Source organism: Balaenoptera musculus, chromosome 4 (genome assembly GCF_009873245.2).
Source record: "Balaenoptera musculus isolate JJ_BM4_2016_0621 chromosome 4, mBalMus1.pri.v3, whole genome shotgun sequence".
Classification (NCBI taxonomy): domain Eukaryota; kingdom Metazoa; phylum Chordata; class Mammalia; order Artiodactyla; family Balaenopteridae; genus Balaenoptera; species Balaenoptera musculus.
Window position 1 is genome coordinate 71,499,794 of NC_045788.1, and position 27,868 is coordinate 71,527,661.

Here is a 27,868-nt window from a genome sequence, read left to right on the forward strand (position 1 = left end):
CAGTTGGGAAAAAAAATATTTTCTTTTCCATTGCATAATGCTTCCAATGGCGGCAAACGCAACACCACTGACAGGAGATAAAAGCCCTGTGGGTGTGAGTGAGGAGCAGAGAGAGGCTGCGTGCCTGTGTAGGAGACATGGGCGGGCAAGTGTGAGCGGCAGGACCAGCCAGCCACACGTGGCTCCTCCAACAAGCAATGGAAGGAAAAACAAGGTCTGACTAAAATCAGAGCTAGTGCGTTCCACCAGCAAAGCCCCTTCATTTGTCTCTGAGGATGTGGTCTGAGCAGAAGGGGACAGTCGGGGCAAAACACAAGGGGTTAACCATCGCCCACCCAGCCCAGCCAGGCCCCCTCCACAGGGCTGCAGCAAGGGGCCCAGAAGAGGAGCGGAGGCCACGCTTTGGAGGCCTCAAGGGGCTGTGCGGGTACGAGAGGCTGGCACGCAGGTCTCGCCGTCAGAACGAGCGCGGTTGGTCAAGGCCTCAGGAACCTGCGGGGAGGCCCAGCTCACCCTAGAACTTGGAGAGGTGGCCTGCCCTCAGCTCCTAGCTTCCTCTCCTGTCACGTGGGGACAGCAACTGAAGCTCGAATACAGCTGCCTCAGGTCCCCCTGAGAGGCCAGACATCGATGGGCTTAGAAAACTGTACAAAACCTGGCACGTGCAGGCTGAGACAGTGGGGCTGGGGCAGTTGACACAGGCTGGCTTTGTAAGGCTCACCTTTGGCCCACGAATTCCACCTGAGGGGAGCTAGCCTAAGCGCAACAAAGAGTAGCCCCCGCTCGCCACAACTAGAGAAAGCCCGCGCGCAGCAACAAAGACCCAACACAGCCAAAAATAAAAACAAAGAAATTAATTAATTTAGAAAAAAAGAGCACAAAACAACAGCAATTTCTATGATTGAAAACAATGAATACAAAAAAGGCAGCAATAAAGAGCCATGACACACTCAAGACAGCACTAATGGTGCTGGAAAACAAAGCATCCTTCTGAAAATTGCAGTAATTCCAAAAGATCTGCCTGGTAGGAGCTTTGCAACACTGCCAAGTGTTGTGCAGCAGCCAGACTGCTCGGTGGAAACACCCAGACTCAGAGGGGAACTCCAGGACTGCGCGTTTTATTTTATGATTATCAAACTTTAGTTAACTCCTAATAACGTGCTTCTTAGGAAGTGGGCTTTGAGTGGATGTAAAAATGAACCTCTGGCAGTGAATCATTTGCCTAAAGAACCCAAGAAAAGAGTCCGTGTTTGGGTCGGCACATCTCACACAGCTCCTTCCCCACTTCCTGATGTTGGCCCCTCAGAGCCCACAGATCACCTTGGAGGGACACCTATGATCTGATCTACTGCATAGACAGCAAAGCTCCAGGCAAAGCCTCTTCTCCGCAGACATGGCCCCGGGGGGCAAGGCCAGGCTCCGGGGCAGGGCAGAGTCAGCAAGGCAGAGGGGCGGCGAGCTGGGTCCCTAACTCTTGTCATCTGCACTTACAGTTCACAGCCTGGTCCATGCCAGGGCTGTGAGGCAGAAGTATCTTCTCTGTCCTGACAACCCTCTCCCTCTGGGTGCCCCAAAGCAAAACCTGGCCAAGAGTTTAGCACGTGATGGGCAGAGACCTACCAGCTGATGAGGAAGGGAGGGAGAAAGAGGGAAAGGAAGGTCAGGCATGCCTCCTCCCAGATCTCCCAGTCCTTTGCCAGTTCTTCTGTCTCAGAGCTTCATTCAAGGCCAATCGTGCATGCAAGACAACAGGACTGGGCAGGCCCCTAAGGCCCATCTAGTCAAGACATTTCAAAGTGCAAGTTTAACCATGAAACCTTTTGCCCAAATAGAATCCTGCTCCCAAGGCTGATCTACAGAGCGATCAAGAGGGACTGCTAGGAGTGAGGTGGGGATGGGAGAGAGAGGCAGGAAAAGGGTAGAACCCCTCTTCCTCCTGCTCCCCAGAACTAAAGAATCCCATAGGAGATTCCCGTAACCCTGGACTCTTCACTAGTTCAGCCTCCTCACCTCTAGGTGGGGAAACTGAGGCCTCAGCAAAGACACACAGGGGTTAGAGGGAGAGCTGGGACCAGCCCCCACGTCTGTCTTCTCCCCTGGAATCCAGGAGAGGAGGAGCCACACCTTCCTCCAGTCTGAGATGCCCACGGCACCTGCACAGGGCCTGCCCGGAGGGATCACACCTGCCCACCTGAGGGGAGAGAAATAACTGCTTGTCACTCAACTCCTCGGTCAGCTCTCATGTGTAACCTCCAGGGCTATGGCGGGGGACGGGGGGACTTGGGGAGCTGACCGAGCTGCACCTGGTCTCCTCACAGAATCACAAATGCCAGCTCTCCTCCCCGTGCCCTTTAGGTGAGTTTGTTCCCTATCTCCTTCAGACCTGAGCTCACTGAAGCTCCCTGAGCTCTTGCCTTACAGCTAAGAGAACATTCAGAGGCCTCTGTGGTGAGGAACTTGCCCTGTGGAGACAAAGTCCCAGCCAAACGGTGGGCTAGATCTTCCTGTGCAATGACAACCTGCCAACAGGAACCCAGCCTCATCCTCTGACTCCTGAGTTCCTGCTTCACCAAGAATTCAAACAGTGGTGCTCCCGACTCCTCTCCCACCCTGGGCTGCTGGGCTGGAGCAGCGGGCCTCCACCAAGCGGCCGGGCCATCCCCTCAGCTGTCGGGTCCCACCTGGTCTGGGAACTGCAGAAAACTCAACTAGTCACAGTTTGAATAGCTGCTACCCCAAGACCCCAGAACTCCCCTCCTCACCCCTAAAATGCTCAGCTCATGGTTCACTGCAGCCAGAAATGGGGGCTGGGGGCAATACCCAGGGCTCCAGAATCAATCATGGACAATTCGGAGGAAATGAACCCAGAAGTCTGGAACACCCCATGAATAAGACCCCCACCCCCTTCAAGTCTTCTAGTCCAAGGATAACCTGCCAGCACTTCCACACAAGGCCAACCTACCACAGATCAGACTATCACATCTCTTCTGCCCTGGAGGGACTAAAGCCCAGAAAATACTTTAATCATTCATCAGGGTTTCAGAAAAAGTCCTACTAAGTCATAATTTGCACCTCTCACATCTATAGATTTGATATTTTAAAGTCAGATAAGTACAGGTTCAAACCACAAAAAGCATGATCACAGACTGGGACGGAGGGTTATCTAGTCCAACCTGCCATTTTACAGATAAGCAAACTGAGTCCCAGACGGGGCTGCGTGTAAGGAGCAGAATCCAAGCTGGAGCCCAGATGCCCCGATCCAGGGACTCCACACTGCACAACTCACACTGTGAACTTGTGGATGGACTCCAGGAGCTGTGCAGCCCAGGGCCCTGCCCTGGAGTCTCTGTGCAGGAAACTCTGCACATAGAGGGCTTGGCTGGCCCCCTTGCCCTCTCCCTCGCGTTGGAGTGGAGCTCTTCTCTCTGATACGGGACACCAGCAGTACTGGGGCCAGGAAAACAGATGCAAAGTCACACCCCAGGGGCTACTGCCCCACAGCTCAGGTTACCTCTGGGCATGATCTGATGCATGGCCACCGAGAGGAAGAAGATAGAGTCACTGTAGTAGGTCCCGGAGCCGGCACTGAAGTGCTTCTGCATGGCCTCCACGACGGGGAAGAGCTTGTCCGTCAGCACACCGACATCATGGAAGACAACCTGCAGGAGGGCACGGGAAAAGGTGGAAGTGAGTACCCTAGCCGGGCACCCGGCACACGCGCTGGCTGAGGAGGGGACAGACCTCTCCAGGGCCCACGAGCATAGGACTTGGAATCCCTAAGAGCTAACGAAACGGGGAGCAATGGGGAGTCCGCAGAGGCTGGCTGTGGGGAGGGGGATGCCCAAGTGTGAGCGTGTGCAGGCAGGCACGTAGCGGGTAGTGAAAGAGAGCTAGGAGCCAGGATGGGGAATGGGAGCAGCCCCTCGTCTGCTTCTGAACTTCAAACTGGGCCACCCTGGAGGAAGCTCTGTGCCCAGCGACTGGAAACCAGGTTAAAGCACGCTCCACCGCACGCCAAGAGGCGCTCAATAAACGCACCCAGGCCACAGCCCACATGTTCCTCCTCCTCCTTCTTCAACGCTCACAGACATCTGCTGCTGACCTTCCACCTGCCTCTTCCCTGGCGGCTAACAGGCCAGGACGAGCCTGAGAAACGGCCGTGAGCTGCTCGGCCACCACCACCCAGACTCCAGGGCCAAGAACCTGCCTGAACAGGGTGCCGACAGTGAAAGGAGGGGCCGTGCGAGGCCCCGTCTGGCCAGCCTACGCTCTCAGTGGCCCTGCCCACGGGAGAAAAGACAGGTGTGGGTGGTGCCCGAGAAGCCCCCAAGCAGGTAGGCTCCATTTTGTCACTTGCCTCTGCCCTTTCCCTCGACTCTGCCCGGGCCAGCCCGCGGTGTCACCCACCCAGCCCACAGTCCCAGAGCCGTCAGTGGTCAGACGGTTGGAAAAAGCGCCTCGGAAGGCCCTGCAGCGGGCAGCTGCCCCGCCTGCTTCTTCCTTCTTGAGCTTCTGCTTTTGGCCAGAAATCCGTTTCTGTCTTAACTCACTGAGGTGTTTGCTTTTTAATCCTCAGATCCACTTAAATTTCTAAAACGCTTAGAAAAGTGTTTTAGAAAAGTGTTTTAAAAACTTTAAAAAGGGGCTTCCCTGGTGGCGCAGTGGTCGAGAATCCGCCTGCCAATGCAGGGGACACGGGTTCGAGCCCTGGTCTGGGAAGATCCCACATGCCGCGGAGCAACTAAGCCCGTGAGCCACAACTGCTGAGCCTGCGCATCTGGAGCCTGTGCTCCGCAACGAGGGAGGCCGCGATGGTGAGAGGCCCGCGCACCGCGATGAAGAGTGGCCCCCGCTCGCCACAACTAGAGAAAGCCCTCGCACAGAAACGAAGACCCAACACAGCCAAAAATAAATATAAAAAGAATGACAAATAAATAAATAAATAAATAAAAATGCAATAAAATTAAAAAAAAAAAACTTAAAAAAGAAATCTTTTGCATTCTGTTGTTGTTAGTCCTTATCATTCCCTAGCTGGAACTCTTTAAATTTTTTATCTCTTCATAAAAGTCTTTTTACAACTTCTTGACATTTCTCTTCTAATGCACTATTTTCCTTTATCCTTTTACTGACTGCTTTTTTTCTTTTACTTTGACTTTTTCCTTTTCTGTGACCTCTCAGCCTGGGATGGGGACTCCAGACCAGTTCTGCTGTTTCTCAACACAGGGACCAAACTATGGCTTTGGCCTCGAACACCCCACATGCTTCGTTCACCTGACATCCTGGCTGCACGGGAATCACAAACCCCACAAGCTTTTCCACCTCCTGCCTTGCCCCCCTCCAAACCAGACTCTGTTGTGCCCCTTGAGTAATTTTCTAAACATACAAATTCATTTCTCTCTCTCCTTGGCTTCAAAGCTTCATATGGCTCCTCAGTGCCCTGGGTTACAGTCCAAATGCCCCAGCAAGGCCCTGCGCTAGTGGCTCTGGCTACCCCCCGGCTCTCCCTCCCCTGCGGACTGAGCAGAACCGAACCAGGCAGTCCTTACCCTGCCCACCACACCTTGGTGTCCTTTGTCCTCACGTGTCTGCACGTGCTCTTCACACCGTCTGGAACTCATTTTCCCAGCCACCATCTGCCAGGTGAACTCCCATCCAGTCTTCCAGCCTTGCTCAGACACCCACTCCGGCCTCCCCATGGCCTCCCACAATTCGTCACGCTGCCCTGCACGCCCTGTGTCATAGGGAGGAAGGCGCCATTGCCCTGTCTGTCTCCTCTGCAGGTCCTGTTTCTGCATCGGCAGGATGGGGCACTCCTGGAGGCCAGGGGCTGGGACTGCTCTTTGCCCTGGGCCCAACCCCAGGCCGTCAGGACAGGCTCGCTGAATGAACTAAATGAGCTGCATTTTGCACAAGTTACTAGACCTCTCGGAGACTCAATTTCTTCATGGATAACACGGTAATGATGACACCTCCCTCCCAGGTGGCTGTTAGGACCACCTGGGACAAGCAGATAAAACACCTAGCCCACAGCCTCTTCAATAAGTGGTGCTGGGAAAACTGGACAGCTACATGTAAAAGAATGAAATTACAACACTCCCTAACACCATACACAAAAATAAACTCAAAATGGATTAAAGACCTAAATGTAAGGCCAGACACTATAAAACTATAAAACTCTTAGAGGAAAACATAGGCAGAACACTCTATGACATAAATCACAGCAAGATCCTTTTTGACCCACCTCCTAGAGAAATGGAAATAAAAACAAAAATAAACAAATGGGACCTAATGAAACTTAAAAGCTTTTGCACAGCAAAGGAAACCATAAACAAGACAAAAAGACAACCCTCAGAATGGTAGAAAATATTTGCAAACGAAGCAACTGACAAAGGATTAATCTCCAAAATTTACAAGCAGCTCATGCAGCTCAATATCAAAAATACAAACAACCCAATCAAAAAATGGGCAGAAGACCTAAATAGACATTTCTCCAAAGAAGATATACAGATTGCCAACAAATACATGAAAGGATGCACAACATCACTAATCACTAGAGAAATGCAAATCAGAACTACAGTGAGGTATCATCTCACACCAGTCAGAATGGCCATCATCAAAAACTCTACAAACAATAAATGCTGGAGAGGGTGTGGAGAAAAGGGAACCCTCTTGCACCGTTGGTGGGAATGTAAATTGATACAGCCACTATGGAGAACAGTATGGAGGTTCCTTAAAAAACTAAAAATAGAACCACCATACAACCCAGCAATCCCACTACTGGGCACATACCCTGAGAAAACCATAATTCAAAAAGAGTCATACCACAATGTTCACTGTAGCTCTATTTACAATAGCCAGGACATGGAAGCAACCTAAACGTCCATCGACAGATGAATGGATAAAGAAGATGTGGCACATATATACAGTGGAATATTACTCAGCCATAAAAGGAAACGAATTTGAGTTATTTGTAGTGAGGTGGATGGACCTAGAGTCTGTCATACAGAGTGAAGTAAGTCAGAAAGAGAAAAACAAATACCATATGCTAATACATATATATGGAATCTAATTTAAAAAAAAAAGGTTCTGAAGAACCTTGGGGCAGGACAGGAATAAAGACGCAGACATAGAGAATGGACTTGAGGACACATGGAGTGGGAAGGGTAAGCTGGGACGAAGAGAGTGGCATGGACATATATACACTACCAAATGTAAAATAGATAGCTAGTGGGAAGCAGCTGCATAGCACAGGGAGATCAGCTCGGTGCTCTGTGACCACCTAGAGGGGTGGGATAGGGAGGGCGGGAGGAAGACGCAAGAGGGAGGGGATATGGGGATATATGTATATGTATAGCTGATTCACTTTGTTATACAGCAGAAACTAACACACCATTGTAAAGCAATTATACTCCAATAAAGATGTTTAAAAATAAAAATAAAAGGAGATAACCATAAAAAAAAAAAAAGAAAAAAAACACCTAGCCCAGGGGTTGCCACGCTGCACTTATTCCTAAGTGTTAGCATCCTGTGCCCACCCTCACCCCCTCCTCGGTCCCTGAATTCCCTCAGTTCACAGATCAGTCTTCACTCATGAGCCAGCTTTTCCCTCTGAGCCTCATTACACCTCCAGCCACTGCTGGAAGCTGGAATTTAACAAGAAGCTGGAAGCTGACAAGAGGGCCTTCAGAAATGGAAGCCTCTGTATTCATAAAAAAGGAAGAGAAATAATGGATACGTACAAACACACGCACACACACACGCACGCATGTGCACACACACACACACACACACACACACACACACTGAGCAGGGCCTGCCACAGCTAAGCTATGAGGGAGAGAGAGAAGCGGCCAGCTTCCTCCCCTACCTGGGCCCCCATCTCACCCCAGAGCTTCACAGGAGACAATTACATCCCATCAGCATTAATAGATTTATGAGGACAAACTGTACTAGGTACGTTGTTCCAAACACTGTACGGTAGAGCCCGCTCCAATGAATATTTCAGATAATACATCTACTTAAAGATAAATTAATATGTTCCATGGAATACACTTTCTGCAGCAAGAAGCAAACCACAGACACTGCAAGTGTGAATCAAAACACCAAGGCCTGCCAGTGTCTAAAACAGGTTTTTAAACTGTGGTCTCCTAAGGGCAGGGATGGAGTCTGGCACTCTCTGAAGCCCCCAGCCCAGCCAGGGGCTGGTGCCTGGCAGGGGGAAGCAAAGCAAGAGTGATGGAAAGAGAGGAAAAAAAGAGGTGGGGGGGGGTAGAGAACATGGCACCCCTCCCTCTGTTCCTCCTCCTTTTCAAATCCCCCACTTCAGAGGCTGCAGGAAGAAGTACCACATAACCTAGAAACCTAGGACCACAAGGTGACACCCATATTGAAGGCAACTGACCAAAGAGAAGATCCAAGACAATGGTTTACACCAACTGAGTATATTTTTTTAGGGATGTAGATTTAAAAGCCAAATCATTACTTGTAAGTTTTATTAATAAATTTATACATATTTTAAATTAAAAATCCTATGCATTATTATTTCCATCCCCCACCCAGCTTACAAACTGATTTTTTTCAAACGCTTCACGTGCCTCCTCAACATGAATGCCTTCATCAATCCCAGAGTCAAGCTGAGTCATTCAGAGCAGTTTTCCAGCACACGTCATCCTCAGCATCCATTCAAGATGTTTTGGATACAGCCCCTTATAAATGTTTTTGTGACCACTTTAAAAGGCTTGCTCGTATCAATATTCCACATTTATAATTATGAGATCAAAATCCCAGAAACAGTGGCTAAAACTGTGTTAAGTTGCTTTGCCTCCTTTTACCTTTAATGAATGCTGTCAAGTAAATCCTAGAAGCGCCCCCATTCAATAATGACTGAAGCTGCTTCAGGCTAAGGTGGTCTCAAGCTGTACTTTGTTGTTCGAAATAAAGCATGTAGTTCAGAGAGTGCCGTGTAAAATAAGAGACTGGAAAGACTCATCTCTCTTGCGAAGGACAGTCTGGGGATGGGGGGGAGAGGTGAAGCTTGCCTCACAACCACCACGCACAGCACCTTCTCGACACTTCCTACACGGGAGGCCAGAGCCCCCAGAACGGCAGAGCCTGGTGCCAGGCAGGGGCAGAGGTCTAGGCCCTTGTCTCATTGGCACAGACAGGCCTAAAGAGCCAGACCACTGCTCCGCTGAACAGCCACTGGGGACATAAGCCATGCCAAGCCGCAGCTGAACGTGGTAGAGAAAACTCAAGTAGCACTTGGCGTGCCCACTGGGAATCAGGACACACTGAGTTCTTGCAGCCAAGGAGGGAGGCAGTGGGGCCGGCCCTGCACAGAGGGAGACGCCAGGCTTCCAGGAAACGACAAGGTCTGCCTGAAGAGCAGCAGCTCCTCCAGCGGCAGGCACAGGGCCGCGGGGCGGCCACAGCGCCCCCCGCGCTCGGCTGCCCCTGGAGGAGCTGCTGAAGGGCAGAGTGCCAGCGCAGCGCTCGGGGAAGCCTGCTCAAATCGCGGGGGTCCACGCACTGCAGGAACAGCAAATAGGCGTCCGCTTCTCCCGAGGGGCTGCCGGGGCACTGAGCAGGAGGGCTGCGGTGCCCACGTCTGGACTCGGCAGGAAAGTGCCGACGGCAACGTCCTCCAGGGGGTTGGCAAAGTCGCCGCCCACAGGGCTATCACCCTGCTCTGTGGGCACCAGTTTTGGGTGGAATCACACCTGTGCTGGGCAGTCCAGTCGGGGCTGGAGCGGGCAGTTCTGGGTTCAGACGCGAACTCCACCACTTCATCACCTGGCAACCCTGGTCAAAATACCGAAACTACCTCATCTACAAAATGGGAGAGAATCATGGCGGTGGTCTCACAGGCTTTGGTGAGGAATGTAGGAGGAGCTCAATAAAGGAGAGTTGACACTATCACTCCTTCCTTCCACTATAGCTAGAATGCCTTTCCCATGCAAGAGTACCTAGATTTGATAAAAGAATACACTCTGTAATCAACAGCCCAAGATACGATACGGCAATAATCAGAGCTGCCTGGCTCTGCAGCACTCGGCCGGGGTGGGGTGTCGGGGGGGTTACCGAGTGGGCCCCACCACAGGCCAGTCGGCTCCCACAAGCACATTCCTCCTTTGTGTAATCTGAGTAATCAATTCCAACAAGAGCTGGAGGGGAAATGATTTCCTGGGAAAAAAAATTTGTTTTCTCATTGATGTGCACTATGAATGTGAAGGCATATTTTTACAATGGAAAGAAAAACCTGCTAACAGACTGGCAGTCTTTCCTTCTTACAAACATGCCAAAGACATTTATTACACCTCAGGGCCTTTGCACCAGCTGTTCCCTCTGTTCAGAACGCTCTCCCCCAGAATCATCGCATGCCTCGGTCCTTTTAGCTCTTCTGGTGTTGGTTCAAATGTCACCCCCTGAGAGCTTCCCCGACCAAAACAGTAGCTACTCTCCCCACCCCCCCATCCCCCCAACACACAACCAGTCCTGGCTATTCAGTTATCAGATTTCTTTTCTCCAGAGCACGTATCACCACCTGACACATTAATTTTTAAGTATTTAGTCATTTTTTGCTGTCTCTCCCCAGGCCCCAACCAGCCTACGAGGCACCATGAAGGGGGGACCTTGTCTTTCCTGCTCATCGCTATGCACCCAGCTCTTAGCAAAGTGCTTCATGCCCGGTAGAAGTTAAGCAACTGCTTGTTGTAGGAAAGAATGAGCAAATGGATAGCAGAGATAAAGGCATTCAGAGAGGGGGGGTGACAATGACAACCTGGCCCAGGACGCAAAGCGGCGGCCCTGCAGGCCTGGAGAACTTGGAGGCTCCTTCCTAACCCCAGGATCTCTCCCGGGCCTGTCATGTGCTTCCTCACTTCCATCCTGGCTCTTCTCCCAAAGGAGAGGAGTTTCTTCCCCATGGGACTTATTCCAAGCCATCAGGAATATGGGTCTTCTTTGCACCTTTAGCCTGCTGGTTAGAATGTCAGGCGGGCCTGCGCTGCAATATCTCACTTTGTCAGAAGGAGAGCTGTTGCCCAATACATTTTGTACCCAACCTGCAAGCTGCTTCAGAATAATTATGCCCTAGCTTTTAATTTTACGTCAGAAATGAGATCAAAGGTATGTCCTTAAATGAATGAACGTCCTGGACAAAGGAGCTATAGAGAGATGACTAAAAGATGGGTAGAGCAACGGAGAGATATACTGATTTCTTTTTTTCAAATCACTAGCAAGTCCTAAAGACACTATCAGTTATCAGTGGTTGCATGTTGTCCCCCTCCAATAACTTTAGCTCCCTTTGAAAACAAAGATCTCCCAGGGTAAGTGAAAAACACTATAAATTTGTTAGTTTTAAATGAAAAAACTAAAAATTATCATTGATGAGCAGTTTTCATGGAAAAGAAAAATGTAAATCCACAAGTTGCCCCCCCTCCATGCCACCTGTCCTGTTGTTCATCTTCTGCAAGATGTCCTAGATGTAATTCGATTGTGTCAGGCAGAACCACGAGCAGCTGAAGAGGAAAAAAGAAGCCAGCCCACCTAATTTCCAAAGTAATTTCTAACACCATTCTCATGACCCAGTTTACTAACAGCGCAAAAGCTACCGCCCCTCCCGCTACCCTCACTACAGGGCGTCCTTGTCCAGTTCCTTCCCCGCCCCCATGTCCACCTCACACTTACTGCGCCATCAGCAGTGTCTGGATAACCAGGTGTACAGTTAATGTTCTGGGACCCCTACAAGATTCCCAACATTGCAGCAGAGATGGGCCGCGTTCCAGTTCTCCAAAACCTCGGTATGACCGAGGTAGGATAGGACGAGGAGGAAGCAGAACATAAGACGGGAAGGCCTGGCACCTGTAGAGAAGGCCCCCTGGACGGTGGGTGACTGACAGCAGAACAACCTCACCATGGGGGGTGTGTCCAGCAAGGCTGTGAGCTCCAGCCGTACTGCCAGGAGGGTGGTCTGGACCCGAGGTCCCGCATCTTCAGTGCGCTCAGGCCCTCACTGGGGAGTCTGGTAAAAAGGCAGACTCCTGGGTCCTGACCTCAGACATGGAGTCAGGGTCTGGGGTGAGGCTCAGGACTCTTCATTTAAAAGCCACCCCAAGCGATTCTACTGCAGGCGGCCCCTAGACGATTTGAGAAGGGGCATGACAGAGGGCCCCACTCAACTCAGTGCCAGTCGCCTGCCTCAGGGAACCGGATGGGTTCAGCTCTGGATACACATGCAGCATGGCCCTGGGCAACCTCCAGAGTCTGTCCAAAGGAGAAGACCAAGGTGGCAAAAATGTGAGGAGCAGCTGAAGGACCTGTGGGTGTCTGCCCAGGGGCGAGGGTGGGGGGACTTATATAATCTCACACACGTGCCAAGTCCTTCTCTCCAGCCCCGCCCTCTATCCCCGCTCATGTTTCCACCATGTTTCATTTTCTTGCCTGTAATGGAGTGAGGATAAATGGCAATGATTAACCCCATCCCCCTTTGAGACCTCAACTGTCTGTTGACTCAGGAGCCCTAACAAGGAATCAAGGAAGAGCAGGCCATCATGTCTGGAGGAGAGGAGGCCCCAGGCTCAGGAACTGGACCCGGTGCCCTCTGTGTGTCCAGTTGGCTGCACCAACTTTGCTTCCCCCTTTACCCAGAGCTCGTCCAACTCACCTCCAGTGGTGGGACAGTCTTGGGCAAGCAGATAAAGAGATGAAGACCTTGTTTGCACAGCAAGGTATAAACGTTATATATATAAAAACAAGCAAGAAAAAGGTTGGTCTGTCTTGCAGGTGCTCCACTCTTAGACCTTGAAACACCTGGGCCTTCCCAGTGGATTTCCAGGATGACCACCAGGAACTATGGCAAATCACTGGGACGGAGGGTGAGCAAGGATCCAAGAAAAAACAAACATGCCGAGAGGAGTAGAAGAGACAGAGGAATGGGCCCAGACGCCCCTCCAGGGCTGACTACAAATGAACGATAAGGCGACTCCAAAGGAAAAGTGGGGGCAAAAAAAAAAAAAAGAAAAGGTGTGTGCTATCTTTCCAGGGTCTGCACGTGTCCGTGACCAGCTGACAAACAGTGCCATCGGACGGGCCACAAGCCCTTGCTGAGATTCATGACATAGCTGTGGGGTTCCATGAGCATAAATCTATAATTTCTACAGCACAGTCCATCCAACACCCACAGCCCCACAGCCGTCCCCACCACCCGCTGTCCCGCCTCCCACTCCCAGGGCCAGTCTCTCAGCACTGAGCAGTCATTCTTAAATGCACCCAGTCGCCCCCTACCTTTTCCAGCACTCACTCACTGAAGAATCTGTTTAGTGATCTCAAATAATCTGTTCATAGTGGGTATAAACATTCCTTAATTCACTTCTTTTATAAATTATGAGGTTTGGATTGTTTAGATTTAATACTGAATTTTCCTGACCGTTGGAGCCAGTTTTCTACAGAATAATGTTTTCCACCCCAAAAGAAAAGAAAAGGTATGAAAGAGAAAGAAAGTAGGGAAGGGAGAAGAGATGGAAGGAGAGTAGTGACCCTGCAGTAAAAGGACTTTATTGTGAAATCTTAGGGTAAGTGTCCCAGCCCGCCCACCCACCAAGGAGTTGGGCTGTCAGGTCTTCTTCATCAGATTCCTTGATTTGTTCTTTTTCGTGCGGTCATCTCCCATGACCTATGACCTCCCAAGGAACGCTGCCATTGTACACAAGTGGCATCCAAAAGGATGCACGTAGCCCGCTTCCTGCTTCCACTGGGCAGGCGGGAAGGTGGCCTCAGCCAGGCCTCCCACACCCCCTCCTCGGTTCCACACTACCCCCCCTCCCTTCCTGGCTCTCTGGGATGGGGACACAGCGGGCGCCCAAGCAGGGGATCCGTGGCCCGCAGAGCACCCTGCTGAGCTCAGACTAGCCAGCCAGGACAGTGTCCATCGTTTTCTGAGGCTGCCTGCTCTCCTAGGTTTCCTGAAACCCCCTCGTCCCATGCTCCCCGAGATGTGGTACACACCTCTGGAGGGGTACAAAAGGGACTTCTAAAGAGGCAAAGAGACCAACCACTTTAATGCTCATAGACTTATTTTGATATGTAAAACATTAGAAAAATTAATTTAAAAAACACTTTAGAACTATGATTTCACAGATATTACCTAAGGAGAGGCTAAGGGAAAAAAAAGTGAGTCAGTTTAAAATACATATTAAGCAGCTAACGCTGCAGGCAGTTCTAGAATACTGGCAAAAACAGTGAAGGAAACAATCAATGGCCCGACTCTGGGGACACTGCTCACGTCCATCGCTTCCTTTTGAGGGTGAGATGATGTGTTTAAAATGCCGAGCGCAGCACGGGCAGCCAGGAGGCGTCCACAGGCTGAGTCCCTGCCTTCCCCAGGGTCACACATGCTGATGTCAGGACTGGATCTCCTGACGCCCCGTCTGCAGCCTGCCCACTAAGTCCCCGCCTTAACTTCAAGCTGAGACTGTCTCTCCCCCGGCCACATCCCATTCCCAGCACTGCTCTGAGCCCTGCCACGCGAGGTACTGGCACCTGCTCATCGAGGGACCACAAAGGAACAAAAGGAAACAAGGGTCAGGCAGCAATGTGGACAACCAGGAGTCCATCCGACCCTCACCGATACCATGCCCTTCATGAAGAAGGTAGCCATGGCCCTCGGAGAGGCGGAGCCACCCGCCCCAGGTGGCCTGGTGGATGGCCGAGGCCCAGATTTGAGGCCAGGCCTTTCTGATTCCAGAATGTGGACAACCTCCGTGGCCTGCCCTCACGCCACTTTTCTCATTTTATCCCCTCGCCGAGGGGCCGAGCCCCGCTAAGTGTGCACACTACAACCCCAGCTCTGTCAAAGAGGTACATGTCGTTTACAGCCCTCTCGAGGCCACAAGCCCATGTCCGAATAAACTCTTCTCCTGGATGGGTCCAGCATCCCCCCACCTCTCCCCAGCCCCCCAGCTTCCACCTGCTCCCCTGGGCTAGGACACTGGCCTCCTAACGGTCTCCACTTCGTTCTGTCCAGGCTGACCCTTCTCTGCTCAAAACCCAGAAGCGGCCTCTCCCATTACTCCAACAAAGCCACAACCCTCACTGGGACCAGCCTCTCCCGCTAAGCCTGCCCCCGTCCTACCACGCCCTCCCATGACTCCCACGGCTGCAGCCCACAGCCCCCCTGCTGCTCCTCAAACATGCCAGGCACCTGCCACCTGTCACCCATCCTGCCACCCAAACGCTCTTCCTCAGTAGCTGCCTGGCCAGCACCCTCACTCCTCCAGGCCTCTGCTCCAATGCCACCTTCTCAGTGACGGAGCCCCTGCCTATCCAACTGAAGATCGTGACGGCCCTGCACCCCTCATCCTGCTAACAGCCTAACTCACCTCGGAGGACGCGGTACAGTTTACTCATCTGCTTCTCAAGGAACAACAAAAAGATGAAATGAACCCTAGCCCTTTGTGAGCCCTTACTACACCGTGTCCCAGGCAGCAAAGCAGACAAGTATTATTGGCTCATTTACTCCTCTTCCTGCCAGAAGGTAAGCTCCACAAGGGCAGGGGTTTCGACTATTCCTCTGTTCACTGACACACCCAGTGTGTATCAGTGTCCTGGGACAGTGTGGGCACCTCTCAGGCACACAGTAAATTCTGGTTCCGTGGAGGTTTCACACAGCAGCAATGCTGCAGGGGCTCACACGGGCCTTAGAAAGAAAGCCGCACTCCTCTGCCTCTGGCTTCCGTGAGGTCCCCGAGGGTCAGCAGCGACCCCTGCCTTCCCCTGTGTCAGCATTAATCTGCTTTGGCCTTCAGCCCTGGGATCTGAGGCCCTTCCCTCAAGCTGTATGAGAGCACAGACCGTTCTACTGAGGGGACAGCCAGGTCACTGGTGAGCGCCAGGCCCCTGCTGCCCTGCAAAGCAGCCGCCCGGCCTCCACCCTGACCTGCCAGCTGCCCACGGCTCAGGCCCAGCAGCTGTGGCTAGGATAGTGGAGACCCCTCTGCTAGTTGCAAAAGCCGAAGTGGGTGAGCAACACGGGCAGAGCCAAGAGGCCATATGTACAAGTCACTGATTCGACCCCTCATGTCTCAGAGAGGGAAAGTGAGGGCCAGTGAGGGAGGCAGGGCTCTCCCCGGGTTACATGGCCAGTCCCTGGGAGAGCCAGCCCCAAAGCCAGGCCCTGCGCCTCCCAGACAAAGGCACTCCACCTGCAGCTGGAGGCACCCTCCTCTACAGAGATTCGGGAAACGCTGGGGAAGACTGGGTCAGGTCTCCACACAACCAGAGAGCTTGCAGTGGCGCTAAGGAACACTCGAGTCTGCCCTCAAAACTCCCCTCCTTCCCTATTCCCAAAGCTGTCCTCAAGCTTCCACCTCCTGTCACAGAGGCAGCCGGACCCACACCAGGAAAAGGGAGGCTACACCAAGTGCTCGGCAGAACTCGGAGTGGGCAGGGAGACCGCTGCCCTGGAGAAGAGCTTGGCAGGATCTGGGAAAGATGCACCTGGACCAGGAAAAGCCCTTCCAGGTGTGGAGTCTGGAGAAACCCAAGCACATATGTGTATGCAGATGTGCACCCAGATGTTCACTGCAGCAATGATTGTGAAGACAAAAAAGTAGGGGCAACCAGAGGGAAAATGGATAAACTGACATCTTCCCATAATGAAATCCTACATGGCAGTTAAAATGGCCAAACAAGACCTGCCTGTATCAACATGAATACATCTCAAAACCATAATGTCGAGTGAAAAAAGAAATAGCAAGAGGATATAGAATGGGAGCATTTATATAACTGTTTAAGATATAAAAAGCAATATATATATTTTACATATATGTGTATATATGTGTGTGTGCAAGAACACATACATATGTGGTAAAAGTATAAAAACAAATTCCACAAAGCATACCACCTCCTTGTGTGTGATAGTGAACACCGCTGAGGCAGCGGGGAGAAATAGGGGTGGGCTTTAGCTAGATCTATAATATTTTATTTCTTTAAAAAAAGAATCTAAGCAAACACAGCAAACTGTTAGCCCCTATTTAACTTATATAGTAGGAAAATAGGTATCATATTTTTTCTCAATTTTTCTATATTTTGATACTTCATAATTTAATGTATAAGGATAAAATGTTAAAAAAATTTTTATTGAAGTATAGTTGATTTACAATATTGTGTTAGTTTCAGGTGGACAGCAAAGTGATTCAGTTATATATATATTTTTCAGATTATTTTCCATTGTAGGTTATTACAAGATATTGAATATAGTTCCATGTGTTATACAGTAAATCCTTGTTGCTTAAGAGAAATTTTTTAAATAAAATACCACATAAGGGGCTTCCCTGGTGGCGCAGTGGAATCTGCCTGCCAATGCAGGGGACACGGGTTCGAGCCCTGGTCTGGGAAGATCCCACATGCCGCGGAGCAACTGGGCCCGTGAGCCACAGTTACTGAGCCTGCGCGTCTGGAGCCTGTGCTCCGCAACAAGAGAGGCCGCGATAGTGAGAGGCCCGCGCACCGCGATGAGGAGTGGCCCCCGCTTGCCGCAACTAGAGAAAGCCCTCGCACAGAAACGAAGACCCAACACAGCCATAAATAAAAAATAAAAATAAAAAAATACCACATAAGAGGAGAGAAAGCAAGGCTGTGCAATGTAAATGAGCCGGCCAACCCTTTATTACAGAAAGCCAAGAGAGTGGGCTTGAGGAGCATCACTGCTGGGTCCTGACTTTCTAACATTAATTTGTAGACACAGGACCATTTAGGATTGTAAAGTGCTCCTTGTAAGGAGTCAAGAAAGTGTTCCTGGGAACAATTCAAAAGAAGTAAAAAAACAAAAACAAAAACAAACAAACAAAAAAACCACAGAGATGTTCTCTGTGGTGTTATTTACAGTGTGAAAAATCAGGAACTTACAGAACTGCTTACAAAAGAAACAGGACAGTAACTTATACTATACCCGCACAAACAAAAAGGGCAAGACGAGACAGAAAGATGGGAAGATGTTTACGAGATGCACCACCACGTGTGGGTCCCGTATTAAGTGAAATGAGCAGAAAACCCCTTCTCCGGCTACAAAAAAGGTACCCGGCCAGTGGACAAGGCTCGAAGGGAACCTGGACAAATGAAGACGGTATATCGATCTACAGTTTTATACTCTTGGTAGAAGCTGGCAAAAAGGGGCTGCTGTCACTTGCTCCCCCCGCCTGCCCACCTTTCTCTAAGCCCTTCCTCCTCACACCCCTCCCGAGGTCCGGGACTCTGATTCCTCAGAGCTGAAGACTCGTGGGGCAGCAAGAACTCCCTCGCATTTTTTCCAGGCCCTAAAAGATCCCCCAAAGGTTTCCAGAAATCCATTCCAGATGCTGCACACGTCACAGAACAGGGCTCCAAGTCAACAGCTCCAGAGAGAGCAAGGTCCTACCTCACCTCCCAGAGCCAGGGGCTTGAGACAGAGCTTTCCCCTGAGTAAAGAGAAATGCTTTGCATTTGCCCTCAAAGCTTTACGGCTCTATGAGAGCCACACCAGTGACTAACTTCAGCTGCTCATGTTTCTGATCAAAGCAAAAGCTGCTTGGGGAGCCAGAAGAACAGACAAGGAACCGCAGCTGACCCCCTAATGCCCCACTTCCTCTGCAAACACTGCTCTCCACAGTCACTGAGCTATCTAACAGGCCAGTCTCCACAGCTGAAGGAAGTCACTAGCCAGGTTGGGTCTTAGGCGGGAACACGTGGAAGAAGTGAGGCTCGCAGACAAGCTCACACCAGGGAGCCCCTTCCACTGGAGACTGCAGGTGACTGGTGCCCCTGAGGCTGGGCAGCATGTAGCTGGGCACCCCATGCCCCGTCCATCACCCACTCCTGGCTGAGTGAGCCACAGCAGAGCCAGACCCCGAGTGGGCGCGCGATCAGGGATCTGAGGCTTTGGCCAAGACTCAGGCGTCAGCAGTGCCCAACCCCGGGGACCCAGGACCGAAGTCTCACCCTACACTGACCACAGGTTAAACTCACCTTAAAACAGACAGTCAGCAGCCAAAATCGCAAGCATCTCGCCCTGCCAACCGCAGGCGCTCAGGTTCATCTCCCTCCAGGGGCACTCCCATATCGAGGTCTCCTCCCCAGGAGCCGTTCTCCCAAGCAGAAAGCTTGCTCCTTCCCCACTGTGAGAGAGCTGGGGACCACAGGATGTAATGCTGCTCAGCGGACCCCAGGCCTCAGTCACCCTCTCACCCTTACTCAGCACATACACCAACTGTAATAAAGTGTTCAGACCGGGCCACCTCTGTGCCAAACTTGCTCTTTTATTTTATAAGACAAACCTGAGCATTCAAGCGGCCGGCTCGCACAGCCCAGGCTGGGGGGTGGCCACCTGCACCAGGATCTGACCTGGGACACAGGATAAGCAGGTGCAGACCAGCAGGGCAGGGCCATGAGGTGGTATTCTCAGGGTGGACCCAGACAGGGGACTGCCGCTGGGAGGCAGAAGGCAGACCTGGATGGCCTTCACTGAGGACGGGGCCACCGTGCCTCAGGTCCACAGCAGGCCCGTCGTATGTGCTGGGCACAAACAGGTCCTTTAGACACATTGCATCATTTCATTTCATCCCCATGCCAACATCTTGAGGTGGGTGATGGTATTGTGCCCCTTGTGCAGATGAGGAAGGAGATCAGAGAAGGCAAACAACTACCCACCGCCTCCCAGAGGGATGAGGTGGACCTGGGATCTGCCCAGGTCCATCTGTAGCCAACACCACGCTCATTCGAGAAGCTCCTGCCCACCCCTGCGCCAGGCCACACTGAGGGACAGAAAGCCAACACGGAGCCCGGCCTCAAGGCCTCCCATCTGGCAGCTTCACCATCACTGCAGACAGCACAGGGGAGAAAAGAGGCATCAGAAGACGGACTCAGGCAACAGGTCTCCAGAGAGAGTGGACTCTCCAGGTAGGGCGAGTGGGATGGTAAATCAGAAAAAGGTACCAGAGAGCCTCCTGCGTCATGTGCGTCACCTCACATAATGGGGAGCCCACTCCCCGGCACCCGGAGATCCTTGTGATACAGCAGGACTGGGTTTGATGGGGTGCAGACGGAGGCAGGAGACAGCAGCGGGTCCTTATACCTCCACCCCACACACACAGCCTCAGCTCCCCTCCAGCCCCGCATGCGCTGAGCCTTTCAGAAGGCTCTGGGGCCTGCACCTGAGGAGCCCCAATCAGCTGGATTCTGGAGCAGCTGCTCAGTGGGGCAGGAAGCAAGGCCATTCAATGTACACAAAACACAGGAGACTGCACGGCAGTCACAGGGGGGTGAGATCTGAAAAATGTGTCAGGCTAGGGACAAAACCAAGAAGACAAAAACAATCACACAGACCAGCACAGCCCAGAACTGGCTTCAGAACAAACGAACGGACGGCAGGCAGGGAGGCGTGTGGGCAGGAGACCTGGTCCAGGCCCCTGTCCGCTGACTAGCTGTGTAGCCTTGAGCGAGTCATTTGGCGTCTCTGGGCCCGTTTCCTCATGGGTAACGTGAGGGACAGGAATACATGGCCTTTCCAGTTTCCCCTGCCCTGACCTCTTGTACCTGCTGCCACATGAGGGAAGTGGGGCTTCCAAACACCACGGTCCTCTAAGATCCCACATCCTCGACAGAGGCTCCCGCTGGTTCTCAGGGCAGAGAACTTGGAGAAGAAATGAGAGAGCCACTCAGGCAGGCTGCAGCCCCCCTGCTCTTCTCACACCACCCGGTGACAAGGGAAAGAGGACACGTGTGTGAGGCCCCTGGGCACTGCGGGAGCCCTCCTGGGGGAAGCCCAGCTCTCCCAGAGCACCCCCTGCTTGGAGGGCCTGGGACGAACCACCAAAACAAACAGACATCACAGGCATCAGGGCGCAGAGCTTACGAGTCCGACAGATCGGCTCCCATCCAGGCTCCACCACTTCAGAGCCCAAGCTCTGAACCTGCTTTGGGCTCAGGATCCTCACCTGGGAAACCTCTTCCTAGGGAAGAATCTCTCCCTCCTCACAGGACTGATCACTCTGAGGTTAAATAAGAGAACGAAGGTGGAATCCAGCAAGGGGCCCACCACTTAAACGGCGGCAACTGTGCGATAACAACACTGATGCTGCGAGACACCTGAGAGAGTCTGGGCGCTTCCACACCCCGCCCCTAATCCTGAGATGCAGCCTGGCTTGGGCAGAGGCCGGGAAATGAACCAATATCTCCCAGAGGGGCAAAGCAGAGTCGGCAAGCAGGACTTGGGAGGCTATCCCAGAAAGAGATGAACAATGCCTTCAAGATCCCCCAATCTCCTACCCTCCCACTCAGGAAAAGTCTGGAAAGGACACGTGTTTTACAACTTGCCAAGTCCAGTTTCAACATGCCAGTAAGAGAGCTATGGAATATCACTCAGGCTAGAATGTCCCTGCCCATCTTACAGATGAGAAACCGAGGCTCAGAGACACTGAAAGCCTTGCCAGCGGAAGCCGAGGTCAGGGAGAGCCCTAGAGCCCAGGATCACGATAGCTGGCAGGACTCTGAGAGTGAGCCGATGGGCAGGGGCTGGGCTGCTTACGGGAGAGGCTGAAAAGCAGCCCCAGGCACTGCTCACCAGCTGGGGCTTTGGGCAGATCAGTGACCACTGCAGCCCCGTCCTCCCTATTTGCATAAGGTGAGAGAGAAAAGCCAAGCCCCTCCTACCTCCTCCAGACCCCCATCAGTATCTCTGCATAGTAATACACGGGGGGGGATAGTTCTGAAACCCCGGAAGAAGTCTCCAAACACACACCTGGATCTTCCCGGCTGGTTTCAGACTGGACAACTTCCTGTCTGGAGGACCTCCGTTAAAAGGTGCAAGGAAGACTTCATGTAAATCGAGAGGCCTCTCTAGAGGACAAGGGCTCCCAGTGTTGCCATGCGCACCCTAAGGTGTGAGAGCACGCTCACAGAACGTCTGATGGGGCCAGGTGCTCAGCAGCCCCCCCGCGCCAGCTCCACACGCTCGTGCTGGGTCTGACTCTACGCCAGGCCCTGCAGTACACCATGTCCTGAGACACAGAAGGAAACAAGACAGCCCTGCCCCCAGGAGCTTGCACAGGGCCAACTCAGCACAGCGGGACTCACAAGAGAAGGGCTAATGCAGGGTGAGGTGGTCAAGGAAGGCCTCTTCACGTAATTGGCACCCACCAGAGCATAATCTTGAAGGGCGAAAAGAATGAACCAGATAAAGGAGGGCTGGGTGTTCAGGAGAGGAAGCACCTGAGCAAAGTCCCAGAGGCATGGAGAGGCTCCCACAGTTACGGGCAGCTCGGTAAGCAGAGACACACGACAGCCAGCCACCCCCCGAGATGGCCAGCCTCACAGGCGCTGCAGCTCCCTCCGCCTGTTCTGGAGCCCTGATGGCCCACCAGCCGGATGGCCCCTCCGTCCCACGCTCTCCTCCCCCATCTTCTGGTCATGACTCTCCTGCCAGGTACAGGAGACAAAGCCGGTCTGTTGCCCCAGCTGCCTCCGTTCCCTCCTCTGCAAGATTGGGAGAGTCCCACCCCAACTTACAATGGATGCACATCCCCAAAGCTCCCTGACTCCTACAGCCCCTCCTCCACGCTCACAAAGCCAGCCCCAGGCCACCTGGAATCCCCTGCCTGGTGTCTTCCTGCCCCCCAGACAGTGGCGGCCAGGGGCGCCCGGAGCAAAGCTTGCACTCTGCCTGATCCTGTACGGGTTATCAAACAATATCAACTAATCCACCTGTCCACCTGCCAGAGCTGGTGAAGCCCCTCCAGAATCCTACAGTGACCAGGACTCAAGGAGCCTGACCGTCTGGGCAGGTCTCACGGAGCCCATGTCTTGGACTGCCATGCTGATCTGGTAAGAACCAGGCCCCCTCACAGCAGTTGGTGGGGTATGAGCCACAGAGGGTGAGGCCCAAGACCCCACTCAGAGGGATGCATGGGAAAGGGAATTGAGCAAGCTCTGGGGGATGTGAGTCTCCCCTGTAGCCTGGCTTTTTAAAATCACAGGTTATACTTCGCTGAATTCCCAAAAAAGATTATGAACAACTGCTGTGTGCAATCAGACCGAGAAAACAAACACCATTAAGAAGAGGTAAGCAAAACAGGAAAAATTCTCACTTTACTATAAACAAGTTTGAACTAGAACCTTCTAGAAACTTCTAGAATTGGAACTTCTAGAAAGGAACATTCACAAAGAAGATGCAGCAAAGCACAGTCCAGCTTCCCCATCCTGATAAGAAACAGTGGCACCTGCTCCAGACCACAGGCCAAAGCAAGCTAGCATTTGCTGAGCCTGTGCCCAGAGTCAGGCGCATGCTAGGCACGGTGGGCAAGGGAGAGCTGGTGATCAGGCCCTCTTCCTTCTAGCAGAAAAGAGAAAGCATGGACACATCTGAGCACCAAATGAGGCCACAGTCTGGGGTGCTTTCAGAGAGAGGTAAACAGTGCACTGTTAAGGGAAACGGGGGACGGAGGGAGGGTCAGAGAAGGAGAGAACACTGAAGTTTGGGGAACTGAGGAAGACTTGAAAGAACATGAGAACACCCTGTGCTATGGTCTGATTGTTTGTGTCCCCCCGAAAATTCATATGTTGACATACGAACCCCCAGTGGGATGGTAGGAGGAGGTAAGAAGGGCTTTGGGAGGTGCTTAGGTCATGAGGGTGGAACCCTCATGAGTGGGATTCATGCTCTTATAAATGAGGCTCCAGAGAGCATCCTAGCCCCGTCCACCACACGAGGACACAGTGAGAAGCTGGCAGTCTGCAAACAGGAAGAGGGCCTTTGGCAGAGCCCAACCATGCTGGCACCCAATCTTGGGCTTCCAGCCTCCAGCACTTGTGAGAAATAAATTTCTATTGTTTATAAGCCACCCAGTCTGTGGTATTTTGTCATAACAACCTGAACAGACTAAGACACCCTGAAATAAACCTGGGCATAATGGTGATTTTCGCGCTCAATCCACTGCTCTCCAGTTGAATCAAAGATGTTGTGCCTCCCGAAATGATGAGAAAAGGGTCCTCCCCGCAACACCTACTCAGGTACCATTAGTAGCAGTCACCACTAATTAGCCACCTGCCACGTTCCATGATCCCGGTGGTGCCTCATTTTTGCCTCACAGCCACTCTGGTAAGGTCCTGTGTGAAGGGTCAGAGGCTCAGAGGGCTTACATCCAGGGTCCCCCAGTTCCCAAGTGCCACAGACTGCATCTGGGCCCAGGTCTCAGGCTCCAAGCCACGTGCCCCTGCCCTGGGGCCTCTCCGTGGCAGGAACAGGACTCCTCTGGTGCGGGAAGGATGGTGAGCCCCATCGAGGAGAGAAGAGGAGGCCGAGGGAGAACAGTGTGCGCCCACCAGGGACCAGTGCAGGGCAACAGAGGCCGGCCTCTCGGACACGCTGTCCCACCAGCAGGAGGATCACTTAATCACGGCTGCTAACAGTAATTACCCCAATAAAGAAAACAAATGGCTTTAATTTAAAAGACATTACGCTAACAGCAGGCTTTGTGCCAGCCGACAGGGCCTGGCTCAGCTGCTCAGAACAGGCACCTGAAACAGGAATGGGGGCACACAGAGCTGCCTCTTGGGGCCAGGCCTGACCATCCTGACCAGCCATCCTGACTGCCCTGAGCAACCCACAGGCCAGTGTGAGCGGCCCCAAGGCCAAAGGCAAGAGGCCTGGACCAGGAAGGGTGTGAGGAGGGGAAGCAGGGAGTTCTCCTGCCCTGCCAGGTACCCTGAGAGCCTGCCTGCTGCCGCAGGGACGGGAGGCTTCCCTTGGGCCCCTCCAGTCACAGCTGGGCTCGAGGCTTCCCTAGGGCCCCTCCAGTCACAGCTGGGCTCCTCCTCTCCGCTGGTGGTCTCACTCAACCAGAGACAGACTGGGGAAGCTGCCACTCACCATGGGGACATGGCTGGAGGTGGGGATCCGAGCCCATCTGACTGCTGAGGACGCGGAGGCTCCAGGCAGCTAGGCAACAAGGGGCCTTCCAGGCCCAGCACCCGGGTCACAGCACCCTCCCCACCATGCTGTCCTCTCGCCCAAGTCCCCACCAAGAGCCAGGATACACGGGGCCGCTGACAGAACGCAAACCCTGCGACTCTGGCGAACTCACCGTAGGGGAGCGGCTCCACCTTCAAGCTGCTCCAAGAGGCACAGTTCCCCTTGCTAAGCGGAAGCGTGCCTCCCTTTACCGGAGGGCCCGTGCTAGGTGTGATGGGGACCCCAGAGGAAAGGATGTGCCCTGGGGAGCTGCGAGGCCCGTGGGCAGCGCCCAGCTGGGGTCACAGGGCAGGAACCAAGGAGGGGCGAGGAGGATCGGGATGCGCAGAGACCCACCCCGCACCCCATCCACGCTCTTCTCTCCGGCTGTGCTGCAGAGAAGCACTGAGGCCTTCTCCATCCAGGATCCAACCATCCCCCCCCCCCCAGCTTGTTTTCCATCCACCTTTTTCTAAGGGCCTCATCAAAACAGGTTTACACACACACACACCCCCATCCACCGCCCCCCGCCCCGCCCCCGGTGCAGGAAGGAAATGACCGCCCATAATCGCCAGGCAGATTCCCTTTCATTTCAGTCTTCCTTTCTAAAACCTGGGCGGGGGGGTGGTCAGTGAGAAAGGGGAACGCTCGTGGAGAAGGAACAAAAACAGCTCTGCTTGCGCCCCAGGCTTCCGTGGAGGGAGAGGCAGAGCGGGCTCCAGCCGAGCAAACGCGGTGCAGCGGCGCCCTCCACTGGCCGCGCGGAGCGCCGCACACGACTCGATGCGCAGGGGACTTGACCCCGCCTGGGAGCAGCAGGGCAAGCTCTCCCCCTACTGGGTGTCAGCGAGGATGCGGTGACCACCAAGGAGGGGAGGCCCAGTGTGGGCTGCACTCCTGCAGCTCCTCCTCCATCGGCCTGGGAGGACCGCGCGCGGATTCTAGCCCTGGAGCTCCCTCCAGCGCGCAGCCCCAAGCAGAGGACAAACAACGTGGTTTCCCTCGGAGGAATACAGCTCCCCCAATACTAACTCCCTGGTCGTCTCAGGCACTGGACAGCTGGAAAGCTGGCCCCGAGGGAACAGCGGAGGTTTGGCCCGCTAGAGGTCAGGGCGGTGTCTCCCCTCCCCTTCCCAAGCCAGAGGGATCCTTGGAGACACAGGAAGAGGCTCCGCTGGGATGGGTGAAAGCGACCCTGCATCCTGTCCACTCTGCTGTGGGGTTTAGGGTGAGCTGGCCCTCACCCACCCTCCCTAAAGGGCCAGAGGCTGCTGAAAACACTGACAAACAGAAGAGGGAAGAGCTTGGGCTGCATCTAACCCCAGCGCTGTGCGCACTGCATAAATCACTGCCTCACCTCCCAGGATCTATCAGCTCACTGGGAGGACGCTGCACCCAGAGGTTCAGAGTTTCCTTCCCGCTCCAATGCCTGGTGATTCTGCAAGGCTCTGGCAGCAAGCACAGTCTTTATTCAGAGTGAATGTTTATCGGGGGCATCCGGGCAGGAGGATGATACAGATTGCACACCTCAAGGGCTCCCTGCCTTGTCCTGCCCTCCTACTCCCCAAAGCATGTGATGCAGTCCAGCCCCAGGGCTTAGTGTGGGAGCTCAAGTATGTCACCGGATCTCTCAGTCTTGAAGGCTCCTTCATGGGTCGCAGTGATGCTCAAGTGAGACGTTTCTGCAAGCACTTTCATAAGCTCTAAGTGCTGAACAAATATTGTTACTATTCTCCTAATCCAGTCTTCATACTAATAACACCTCCTCATTGATTTCAGGCATAACATTACTGTACACATCAGAAATCTCCAAACCGTGTTCTTCAGAAACAAGTGTTTCCAGAGATGTTACAACATCTTTCAGGATGGGGAGGGGAGTCAAGATACCTGGTTTTTCTTGTAAAATGTATTTTGGTAAATATGTAAGAAATATACCAAATACATTTAGTTGGCTGTCCTTATCAGTACTTAATCATCTCACCTTTAGTCATTAGGGAAATGCAAATCAAAACCACAATGAGGACTTCCCTGGTGGTGCAGTGGTTAAGAATCCGCCTGCCAATGCAGGGGACATGGGTTCAATCCCTGGTCCGGAAAGATCCCACATGCCGCGGAGCAACTAAGCACATGCGCCACAACTACTGAGCCTGCGCTCTAGAGCCCGCATGCCACAACTACTGAGCCCACATGCCACAACTACTGAAGCTCGTGTGCCTAGAGCCCGTGCTCCACAAAAAGAGAAGCCACCGCAATGAGAAGCCCACACACCGCAACTAGAGAAAGTGCAGGTGCAGCAACAAAGACCCTACCCAGACAAAAATAAAATAAATAAATAAATTTATATTAAAAAAACACAACGAGATGCTCACACCCACTAGGATGGCTAGAATCAAGACAGACAAGTGCTGGCAAAGATGTAGAGAAATCGGAACCCTCACACATTGCTGATGAGAATGTAAAATAATAATACAGCTACTCTGGAGAAGTCTGGCAGTTCCTCACACTTACTATATGACCGAGCTATTCCATGCCCAGGTATATATATACCCAAGAGATCTGAAAACACATATCCTCACAAAAAGTTGTAAATGAATGTTCACAGCAAATTATTCACAATAGCCAAAAAGTGGAAACTCAAATGTCCATCAACTAATGAATGAATAAACAAAATGTGGTATAGCCATACAATGGAATATTATTCAACCATATAAAGGCATGAAGTACTGACACATGCTGCAACATGAACCTTAAAAACATTACACTAAGTGAAAGAAGCCAGACACAAAAGGTCCGTTTATATGAATGTTCAGAATAGGCAAATTTACAGAAAGCAGGTTAGTGGTTGCCAGGGCTGAGAGAAAAGGGGGAATGGGAATGACTGCTGATGCGTAT

General features: G+C 52.5%; 1 protein-coding gene across 1 annotated transcript in view; it reads right to left on the bottom strand.

Moving 5' to 3' along the window:
* Window positions 1-27,868, bottom strand: part of XXYLT1 (xyloside xylosyltransferase 1) — a 186,468-nt gene that overhangs the window by 150,425 nt on the left and 8,175 nt on the right. The window contains exon 2 of the mRNA XM_036851527.1: window positions 3,512-3,659. Within this exon, the coding sequence (XP_036707422.1) occupies window positions 3,512-3,659 (148 nt within the window). The remainder of the gene's footprint in view (window positions 1-3,511; window positions 3,660-27,868) is intronic.